Here is an 11,284-nt window from a genome sequence, read left to right on the forward strand (position 1 = left end):
TCTTAGCCATGCTAGTGCAAGAAGGCAGGGAAATAGTAGTTTTTATCTGGTTGGCCATGTGCTAAGCTGAAAACCTGGAGTTCACTTATTGTAAGAGGAAGAAACACCTAATTCCCCACTTTACAGATGTGCAAACTGTGGCCTCACTTCCAGGAACCACCCTGAAACGTATCTGCGGCATGTGACCCTGCTGCCCTGGCCACTGCTGATTGGCCAAAAGGCTCTTCTCCAGGACTTTTCAAATTGAAAATAAGGAAACAGAGGCAGTTCCTCTCTGGTGGTGAAGCTGTAATATGTATGAAGCAGGGGCTGCTGGCAGCCATGTTTCTTACTGTGTGGAAGAAGGAGGATTGAGCGAACGACATCGACAATATGGAGAGTGATTCCGTGCAATGTTTGTGTTCCTGAAGCCCAGCTGCCCTGGACCTTCCCCAAGTTACCTGGGTTAACTTGACATCCTGCCAATAAATCTTCTATTTCAACAATTTCTTTGTAATTAGGTTTCTGGTACTTTCAACTAAAGAGGCCTAATGACCAGATGAAGGAGGGCTTCCTGGAGGAGGTAACCACTAAGTAGTGCCTTGAAGGGTAAGTGGAAATCATTGACTGAAGAGCCCGTGGGAGAATTCTTCCAGCTCTGTGAGGCTGGAGGATGTTGTGGGATCACAGAGCCGCATCTGTTCCCCTGCAGTGCGACTGTTCATGTCCCAGGAAAGTGGGCAACTAAGGAGCATCCTCCCCCTGCTCAGAGGCAGGAACACCCTTGGATGGGCAGGTCTGTGTGGGTGGGCCTTGTGCACGGGCCCCTGGCAGCACTCTGCACGTCTGCTGGGCAGCCCACGCCTGAGGGCCTCTTTTCTCAACCCTCAAATAAGACGGGCTGTTGACACCATGACTTCCAGTGCTGCCAGAGCTCCAGTGTGGGAACTGCACCCTCAATGCGTGTGTCCAACACTCACTCATCCTCCAAACATTTATTGAGCACCTACTACAAACCAGACAATGTGCAGAAATATGCTGTTAACAAGACAAAGAAGCTCCTTAACCAAGGAACTTACAGTCTACCATTAAAGGCAAATATTAATCAAATAATCCCACAAATAAATCATCACAGACTACAATAAATGCCGTTTATCATAAAGAGAAAAAAGTCATGGCAAGCTGTGAGAAGACATCACCTGGGGGCTTGATACGTTCTCAGACAGTAGGTGAGGCTTCTCCACAGAAGAGACACTGGAGTGAAGTTCTGAAGGATGAACAGGAGTTACCCAGGAAGGGGGCGGCGGGCAGTGAGGGGCTGTCCAAGCAGAGGAACCATGTGTGCAAAGACCCCAGAGCAGGAGAGAGTACAGAGCATCTGAGGACCCGAACCAAGACCAGAATGACTCACAGCAGAGAACAGACAGGAGACAGGCCCGAGATGAGATGGGAGGGGTGCAGGATGAGGACACGGGCCTTTCTCCTAAGAGGAATGGGGAGCCATGGGAGGTTTCTAAGCAGGGGGCCGACATGATAAGATTTGTACTTGATGATCACCCAAGATGCCCTGTGGAGAATGAACTGGAGAGAGCCAGAGAGGAAGTGGAGAGACCAACATGAGAGATAAAGAGAGGGAGAGGAAGAGAGAGAAAACGAGAGAGCAAACACCCCCATATCGGGTGGGAGGCGGCAGAGACAAAGAGCATGGGCTCTGAATCAAACTGCCCAGCTCTGCATCCTGGCTCTGCCACTGCCTCTATGACCTTGAGCAAATTCCCTAAGCTCTCAGTTTCCTCATCTCTAACATGGGATAGTTCTGTCTACCTCCTAGGTTGTGAGATTATTAAATGACTAACACACCTACAGACCTTCGAACGGCACGTGGCACACAGAAACTTCTCATTAATTGTTGTGGCCTGAGGCCACACAGCTGCTATATGAAAACAGATAAACACTGAACTGCTCTGATTAAGTTTGGGGGTGGGCTGGGCCCTGAGCCTCGTCCACCTGTCCACCCCACCACCACCTTGTCCTAGGTCCCACCCACGCAACCCTAAATTCCTGGGACTTCAGTGACTCCGTCTGCCAAATAATGTCAGTCTCAGAGCGGCCTGTTGGGAGCCTGTCTCCTGGGCACAGTGCAAAGAAATGGGGTGACAGCAGCTGACCTGTTTAAGAGTTCTAGCACGCAGAGCCAATCTCAACTTTGTTAAACAGAGATTACGACTAGAACCACTACTTCATCTATCAAAAAAAAAAGTTTAAACATTCTTCTGCTTGCTGATGTGTATATAAAATGTTTTCGTTTTTTTTAAATAACAATGGGTGTAGGGGGAGGCCACAAAATGCACAGGAACGGCCTTGAAGGCAATATGGCTCTCAAGAGGGCACGGCTGACAGAAACACGTCTGAAGGAACGCCTGGGAGGTTCTGGTTCCCTTCCCCACCCGCTTTCCTCACTCTGGCTCCCCCTCACCCCTCCTGAGCCACGGTGCTGACCTGGTTTCAAGCAGAGACTCAGACAACACTGGGTTCTAACCTTCTAGAGATCTGCTTGGGGACGAGGAAGTCCATGCATCAACCACAGGCCCCACTGTAGGAACAGCCCGAGATCTCACGGCCTGTGGCTGGGCAGGGTCCCTGGAAGGTGAGGACAGGGTCTGTGAACCAACAACCCAGCCAGCTGTCCAGAACTAGGTCACGACAAGGGATTCTTGGACTACATGTGTGCCAAACACCTGTTCCAGGCCATTCCCAACATTCCTGACGAGCCGCAACCGCCCAGTGACTCTGGTTTACATCTACGGGACTGTGGGATCACAAGGGCAAAAATGCCTCAAGCATCTGAAGACCAGGGTAGCCTACAACCCGGAACCACCCCAGGACAACTGAGAGCTCTCACCAGCCCAACAAAAGCACCCAAAGGTCAAAAGAGCTGGGAAGACTTGGGCAGGGGAGCCCTCTCCAGACAAAGCGGGACAGCACGGCCACAGAGACAGAAGAGAAGACAGACAGGAGCCGCACTGAAGACTGCAAGACAACGCTCGTTCACTGAGAACAGGTGAAGGAGAAGGAAAACTGGCAACCGGCCGATGGTCCCCAGTAGCCCTGGAGAAATCAGGTGATGTCTATTCCGAGAGGGCAGGGCTGGTGGTGCTGTTCTTCAGGGCCTCACCTCACTCGGCCAGGGCCAAGTTTGTGGACTGCAGCCGCTCCGTCTCCTGGCAGATGTTCTGCTCCACCGTGTCACACTCGGCGAGGAACGCCTATAAAACAAACACACCGCAGTGAGGGCCCATCCAGGGCCAGCCCACCCTGGCCCACACAAGGCTCCTGGCTCAGCCATTCTGGGGACCCCCTGGGCAACTGACTCAAGCTGAAACAGGCTGTGCCAGGATGAAGGGGGCCTGGGCTCCAAAATAAGGAGAGGGAGGTAGAGGGAAGCACATGACCCGGGTTTGTGACAATGCCCACAAAGGCCAACAACCCCCAAAAGGGTGGCGAGGACAGGAAGCCTTGCCACTGCAACTGCACAATTTCAGGGGACACTGCACACATGAACAGTGCCTCCTGGAACCGTGTAATCTGTCAGCCCTGTCTGTCGTCCAGTGATCTTCCTTTCCAGTCAGTTAAAATGCAAATATAATTACACAGACAAGAAAGGAGCTCTTCTCTCATGTTCTCGGTTCATGCTGAGAAATAACAACCAAAAAAAGCCCACGCCACACACCACACTTCTACTCTACCCTACTTTGAACAGATACACACACACCAACACACGACACTTTGTAATGCTCTACCACACAACTCACCTGAACCCTTTTCACCAAGCCCTTCCTTTTTAGTCTACTGTCTTTGAAATTTTCTGGCAGAATCTATGGAAAATTAAATTTATACATAAATAATCCTCAGTGAAAATGACATAAGAACACGTCAGAAATACCCACAGTATACCAAACAGGTCACAGGTCACCAATGTGAATGAGATGTGCACATTCAGGAATCATTTCCCTGGGCCTGTATCCTACATGGCCCTCCCATGGCTCTCACCCCTATAAACGCTCCCTTTGTTCTTGGTATCTGGGTCAGAGAAACCGATCTGTAACCCGGACTTTGTCCTTTCACTGTTTACTATGTACGGATACCATGTCCTGGCCAGACCATGAGCTCACCTTCTGCTTCTTCCTTCCAATCCCCCCTCACTGCCCCAGAATCCAAAGCAGAGTGGTTCATCCTCAAGAAGGAGGCATCAGGTTAGAGATATCATTACTGTTTTCCGTAAAAGGGAACATGGCGTCAGTGACTCCCCACAGCCTCACAAGAGCCGGGTCTGACTGAATTCCATACAGGTAAGGAGCTCAGTGGAATATCAGTCACGTGAATATCAGGGAAGCGAAGCCCTGTGTCTCTCTGACCATGAGACCACGGACCACTGGGGTCCCAGCTTCGTGAGGACCGGATGCTACTAGCATACATAAATAAAAATGACAAAAGCCCTATGTTGGTGGGGTGTGAGTGCCTAGAAATCAGGAACTGTCGTATCTTTCTGTGTATTCCCCGAGGCCCTAGCAGTGTCTGGCACACAGTAGGTGCTCAAATACCCTCAGGCAGTAAGAGTGCTTTACTCAAAGAGTGAAACTGATGAAATACAGTCAAAGGAAACTAGTTCTGCTCAGCTGACTATTTACTCACCAGTGTGTCAATCTCCTCCAAGATCTTCATAAACTGCTCAATTGTGGCTTTTACTCTCCTATCCAGTCTGCAGAGAGCTTCAGCTTGCAAATCCTTGGCTAGAAAACCCTGTGGAGGAATAGCGCATTACTGCAAGGACTCCTTAAGGGTGATGGAAAGCGCCACGCCACGGCACTGACGGAGCAGCCACACCGGGAGTCCACATCCCCCAAACAGGCTGGTCCAGCCCTCAGACCAACAACTTCCTCTCTCGGAAAACACAGAAAAGCTGGCCCTGGGTCATCCCAGCACTGTACAGGCTGCGGGCAACTCTCTCTCACGTGGCCCACTGGGGCTGCAAATGCCTCCTGAGGCCTGGCTCTGGTGAGGTCCCCAGTCACCGGTGGCACACAAGACGCAGACAGTAAGAGCGCAGGGTTTAGAGTTTGACAGGCCGGGGCTTGTACTCCGACTGCCATTCACTGGCCTGTGATCTTGAGCAAGTTACCTAACCTATCTGTGCCTCAATGTCCTCATTTTTAAAATGGAGATTATGATACCCACACCCCAGAGGGTTACTGTAAGGATAAAGGGGAATATATGCGGACCCTTAATATAATTCCTGACACAGACCTGTGCTAACAAATGGCAGCACTCACATCAGTCTTATCAAATTGTCTTGCTGTATATTCACATCGCTTGGCCTAATGACCAGTTAGCTGGGACAACAGGTGGGCAGCAGGGATCTCTGAGGATGTTATCAAAGCTAAGTGCTACAAATGCAGATTTGACAACATGGAGAAAACACTAGCCAGCAATTCCAATTCAAAGAATTCATTCTACCAAAACAATCAGAAATGGTCAAAAAAGATTTATGTCCAAGGACATTCAAAGAAGCATTACGCATAATGGTAAAATAATGTTAGGTGATGAACAATAGATAATTGGTTAGGTAACAATGATACATTCATAGACAAGAAAATATTATGCAGGTTTTGAAAAGTATGATGATTTTTAATGACACAGGAAAATGTTCAACTTTTTAATCCAATAAAAGAATAAGTTACAAAGTGTATATAGCATTAAACCAGTTCTTTTCAAGATGAAAAAAGAGATTCCAGTCTTTAGTAATGGTTATCTCTGAGTCAGGGCCTTACAGGTAATTTCTATTTTCCCTATTAGTGCCCATATGTTTATTTAAAAGTTACGCACAATCAGCATGTATTACTTTTGTAATGAAAACACATCCATTAATGTTACAAAACGAGAGGGTCAAAGAGAAATGTGTTTTGGGGATGTTCCTAATCCTTCCTTGGTTTCAGTACCCCATCTCTACCATGAGGAATTGAATAGGATGACTCCTCACTAACATTATGCTCAACTTGGACCTTCCATGCATCAACAAAATGTTCTTTGCCTTGCTAACCACATTGTAGCAGACTAGACTGAGAGAAGCCACCAGTTCTATTTCAGACCATGATCCTAGCACAACAGGTGCTCTCCTAGGAGCACAAACGGATGCTGGCAGGGTTTTGAAAATAACAATGACGATAACGTTTATAAAGCATTTTGTATGTGTCAGGCTCAAACTATTAATTGACCCTCACAACAACCCTCAGAGGGAGGTACCGTCATCATTCCCCTTTTACAGATGAGGAACCTGACACAAAGGCAAGCTTGCCCACAGTAACAGAAAGGCTAGAGCCAGGATCTGCACCCGGGGAGTCTGACCATGGAGCCTGCGCTCATCAGCACACAATCCTGTCTCCACAAAGTTCTCACAGAAGGTAGAAAGTCAAAGTCCACGGAGAGATTACCTGCTGGATTCCAGTCAGCTCTCTGTTCAACTCTTCCAGGTGGTCGGCTATCTTCTCCACAGACTTCTCCAAATCTTTCAACTTCTTTAGTTCTACCTCTTCCTCCGGACTATTCTAAAATGAAGTCAATAATCACCAAGCACAGTAGCTTCTGTCAGGAAACAAAATCTGACCACAACTGGGCTAAACCACATGCCAAGAAGAAAGCTTTAACTCTGCTGCTTCTTTGAAACCAAGCCAGAAGGTTATACATTAAGGCTTTCTATCCACAAAAACTCTAGACTAGACGAAGCTATTAGCTATTCTGCTAAGGGCCCCGACAGCTGGGGTTCAGAGAATGGAGCCAGTCCAAGTGTCAGACTCAACCTCAGCCTAGAGTGACCATCAACAGTCTCCAGACTGAAGCCTGGTGGGTAATTACAGTGGACACCCGTGATGAGTCCAGAACGGCGAGACGGGTGGAATTCCACTATTCCTTTAAATGGAACTCCTAAATGTCACCCACCAGCTGAGCTCCCCCACTTACTATGATGACGATGACAATGAGGAATACTTACATTGAACATTCCCTCTATGCCAGGCACTCTGCTGTGCATTTTACCTGTATTATTGTTTTAAGCCTTACCCCAAGCCACTGAGGGAGGTACTGTTTCAGATGATGAAATTAAGGGTATTGTAAAGTAACGTAAGGTCACACAGCCCAAAAGTGGTGGAGGTGAGGCCTGAATCAGACTTGGCTCCACACACCCCAGGACAGCTCCAACTGGAGGTCCTAGGGCTTCTTCAAACTCAACACTTGGGTTCCACTCACTGCCCATCACCATTCTCCCTGACCCTTGAGCAAGAAATTAAGAATATTTCCCCTTCTCTCACCTAAACAACTGGTAGCCAGGGCCAGCAGCTTCCTACTTTTACACTATCCCAAATTGTTCACATTCTTCTTTGAGGCCAAATCCCGAGGGCCAGTCTCCTGGCAGTTCCAAGTCTGGACTAGATTTTCTTCGCCTCCACTTTGCTAATCTCAGCCCTCTCTCTACTCTGAATCTGCCACCTCACTTGAAGTCAGGGAACTTCATGTGACCAACAATTCCACTGTGTCACAATGCAGGCCATGGCCCTCTCTCATCACCCAGGGGCTACTGTCCTCACCTGTCACCAAGTGACTCTTTTTCTCCCTCAGTTCTTTAGTCGGAACCTCTCTTTCCAGCCAAAGAGGGTTTTCCCTTATGCGAGATTTTAGTAAAAAGAGTGGTTAAAGGGAGAGAGGCTCCTGAAACTTGCACAGAGTACTTATTTTTAAAATCTAGATGTTTATTTTAACAAAATGCTCTCTTGCAAATCCCCCTCCAAGTGAGTAAGGACTGTCTCAGGCACCATTTTAACCAGACTGAGATTCCAGCACCAACACGTTATCGAGGCAGCACTACTGCTCCTAATTCCCAGAGCAGAAGCCCTAACCAACAGGAGCCAGGGGATACGAGAACAGAACTGGTAACCCCATCCCACAAACAGAGGCTCCATCTGTGTAGAGAGAGCTATGTCACCAATGCAGAGCTGGGTCCCCAATTTGACCTTCTAAACAGAAACATGTACAAAAGACCTTAGTCATTTGATTCTGAGGTATTCTGCTGGAAAAAGCAATTTACCTTTTTCCCAATTAACATAACCCGGCAGCCATTCTGTATTCCAAGTGCTGACAAGGGCGTCTCCATTTCTTTCAGAGATTTTCCTGAAAAGAGAAGAAAGTTATGCCAAGTTCTAACAATTGCACAATACTGAAAATACACTTCAGCAAAGGTTCAGGAAATAGACAAGTGTGTCTGCTAACGAGAAGAGGAGAAATTTGTATAACCTTTTTAGGTGTCTTGACCAGTAATTTGATTATTTGATAAATATTTGATATTTATCCTAAATAAACAACTGGACATGTGCCTCCATAGTAACTGTTATAAAATAATTATTTTCAGGGCAACCTTATTCATTTTAGTGATAGAGTGGAAAGAGCCAAAAATTCAGGAATAGGGGACTGATTATACATCAGTACAACAGCAAACTCTGTAGGCATTAAAGCCCATTTCTTCAGGAAACTTCAATGCCACAATAAATGTTGATGACCCAGTGTTATAAGAAAAAACGTTATAAAAACTGTATAATCAATATATCTTAGTTTTGTCAACCAGAAAAAAAAAAAGAACACACAAACAAGAACCCACACCTCCGGATGCCAGGACAAACAAAAAAGGGTGGAGGGAAATATAATGAAATGTTACGAGGGGTTTTATCCAGGAGAACGTTTCCTTTTTTGTGCCTTCCTCTATTCTGAAACATGGATTTCTATTGCTTTTCTAATTCTAAAATGAAATCTTTTTAAAAAGAAAAGACAAGGAGTTGTACTGTGAAGTACAAATAAAATGCTTCCCTTCACTAAATTCTTTATGACTGGCACCAAATGGGATAAATCTGGCCCCATCAGATACCAAAATAATGGGTTCCCATGGGAATGTGAAGACAAGGATGGGGCTGGGGAGGAGGTGGGTCCCGGCAGAAATCAGCATCATCCACTGGGCCTGCCCCATCCACGCCACTGGTAAGTCTGTTCGACACCTTCTGTATCAGCACTACGCCGAGCATCAGACACACTGTAGTATCTCTGCCCTCATAAAGTCTGTTATTCTAACACAGAAATCAGATGTTCAGCAACCATGAAAACAACTAACTAATGGTAATTTCAACACAAGTTATGCAGAAGTGGTAGGGAGCACCATATGAATATATAATAGGAAAAGGATCTAAGGGAAGACTGCCCACGTGCTTCATCAGAAATGGTAAGATTTCTGCCACCCTCACGTGACTTCAACTCTCATACCTCTCCAAACGTTTCAAAGTGTCCAGTACGTGGTAGATCCTCAACAAACAGTTATGGAAGGAATGAATGAATAAACAAGCAAACAAGAACTGTCCCAGTCTGAAAACTGAGTTACCATTAGGTAAGGTTAAGCAGTTTTAAATAGGCCCTTTAGCCAGAAAGGCTCAAAGCTGGAAGAGAAATGCCTACCCTTAAATATGAGTTTCTGAAAAGGCAGCGGGACCCCTGTGGCCTCTTCAACAACCTGGGCCAGGTCTTGGACAACTGGTTCACTACAGCCCTGTTGTGGGGTAACATGAAGGTCGTGCTTCTCATTGCCTGGGGAGAGAGAAAAGCGTTCGATGAAGAAAACTCTTACACATAAACCAATATAGGCTGCCACTTTATTTATTTACCTAGCCTTCAAGGCTCAGTTCATATGCCGCCTACTCCAAACAGCCTGTGCCCGCATCTGCCCAGCTTTCCTCTGGTGACCTGCTCAAGGATTTTTGGTTCCTCTATTATAACAACTAGCAATGTTAATGATATTAGCTAACATTTTAAGCACTTAACATGCATAAGGGGCTGACTAGCCTCATTTCATCCATCTTCTTATCTAAATCTCAGAACAACCCCATGAAGTAGGTACTACTTATTATTCGCCATTTCACAGATGAGCGAACTGAGTTCAGTGCAGTCAAGACCTGCCTATGGAGACCCAGCTGTGGAGTCAGAACTTGACCTGAGGTCTATCTGATTTGAAATGCTTTTCTTCACAAGCCATCTACCTCCTGTGGCCTGACTGCCCTATACTCTGTACTGTCCTGGTCTTGTCTCCTTTGTTGTAATGGGCAAGTAACTCTTTTTCTTCCAGGTATCTCCCACTGGGCACAGCTGGGCACATCCATGGTTGGTGCTCAGTAAATAGACAAATGAGTGAAGAAACTCAAACAGCAGAAAGTTTCTTTTTGGAGCAGAAGTGCCAATTCTTTTCCAGATATATGGACAGTAAGGAGGTAGCCTGTGTCCAGTGCATTATGCCAAGCCTTGAGCCTGCTCAACAGCCAGTGAAGTCAGCGGGACAGGTGTTACCAACTCTACTTCAGAGAAGAAACCAGATGCCTAGAAAGGAGATATCTCAAGGTCACTCAAAACTGCAGGATCTAGAATCCTGGTCTCCAGATTCCAAGGCCCTGGGGTCTCCCCTAGTTGGCCCTGGGAAAACCTCATGGATTCAGCTCCCCAGTGAACTGGCTTTGTTTAGTTCTGTGTCAACTCCAACAGGAGGCAGATCCAAAGCATGCCCAGAGTGTATGCGTGGACCCACAGCCCACTGAAACCGCGGACACGAGTTTTGACTCGGCACACACGTAGGTGTCCAGACACAGAGCAGTCATACACAACGTGACCAAATACAAGCCGACACAAAGACCCACAATCACTGCGCTGGCAGACACTAACACATACAATCAGGACCCCGACGGGAAGCACGGACATCGAGGATCAAACAAACGGCCTGAGACGAGATACACCGGCCGCATGGAGAGCTTGCCGACCCACGACCCGCACAGAAGCCGGCCCCGCGGACACAAGCAGGAACCCACACTTCCGGACGCCAGGACAACACAAGGACACACGCTTCCGGAGGACACGTGGCCAAACCCGCAAACCCCGCCGGACCTTCGCAGCCCGGCACGGAGCCCACCGGCCGCCCGCCCGCGCTCACTGTGGGTGACGGTCACGCTGAGCCCGGCTGCCGCCATTTCCTCGCTCCCGGCCACCTCTTCGCTCGCGGCCACCTCTTCGCTGCGGACCACCTCTTTGCTCTGGGCCGAGCGAGGTCGCACTTTCTTCTTCACCCGCGGCCCGCGAGCGCCGGAGGCGGCGCCCCTGGTGGATCGGACATGCCCGCCGGCCGCACTCCGGACGGATGACCGAGAGGGAGGCGGACCGCGCTCGCCTGGGGGCACCG

At 47.9% G+C, this 11,284-nt stretch overlaps 1 protein-coding gene across 1 annotated transcript; it reads right to left on the reverse strand.

Moving 5' to 3' along the window:
* Positions 1-959: 959 nt before the first annotated feature.
* On the reverse strand, positions 960-11,218 carry BAG1 (BAG cochaperone 1). The gene is made up of 7 exons (XM_004428412.3): positions 11,039-11,218; positions 9,523-9,651; positions 8,114-8,196; positions 6,468-6,581; positions 4,672-4,779; positions 3,792-3,854; positions 960-3,245 (listed from the first exon to the last, which is right to left on the reverse strand). The coding sequence occupies exons 1-7, from the start codon at positions 11,073-11,075 to the stop codon at positions 3,156-3,158; spliced, it is 624 nt and encodes a 207-aa protein (XP_004428469.2). The 5' UTR covers positions 11,076-11,218; the 3' UTR covers positions 960-3,155.
* Between the last annotated feature and the right edge of the window lie 66 nt (positions 11,219-11,284).

Source organism: Ceratotherium simum, chromosome 20 (genome assembly GCF_057802395.1).
Source record: "Ceratotherium simum simum isolate JZ-2026a chromosome 20, ASM5780239v1, whole genome shotgun sequence".
NCBI classification, from domain to species: Eukaryota; Metazoa; Chordata; class Mammalia; order Perissodactyla; family Rhinocerotidae; genus Ceratotherium; species Ceratotherium simum.

Bases quoted from the DNA above. Each gene is read 5' to 3' on its own strand.
- BAG1 (XM_004428412.3), bottom strand. From the start codon at position 11,075: ATGGCGGCAGCCGGGCTCAGCGTGACCGTCACCCACA. The intron at 6,582-8,113 runs GTAAATTGCTTT...ACTTCATTTTAG, and splicing joins TTATGTTAATTGGGAAAAAG to AATAGTCCGGAGGAAGAGGT. The intron at 4,780-6,467 runs GTAATCTCTCCG...ATTCCTCCACAG, and splicing joins AGCTGACTGGAATCCAGCAG to GGTTTTCTAGCCAAGGATTT.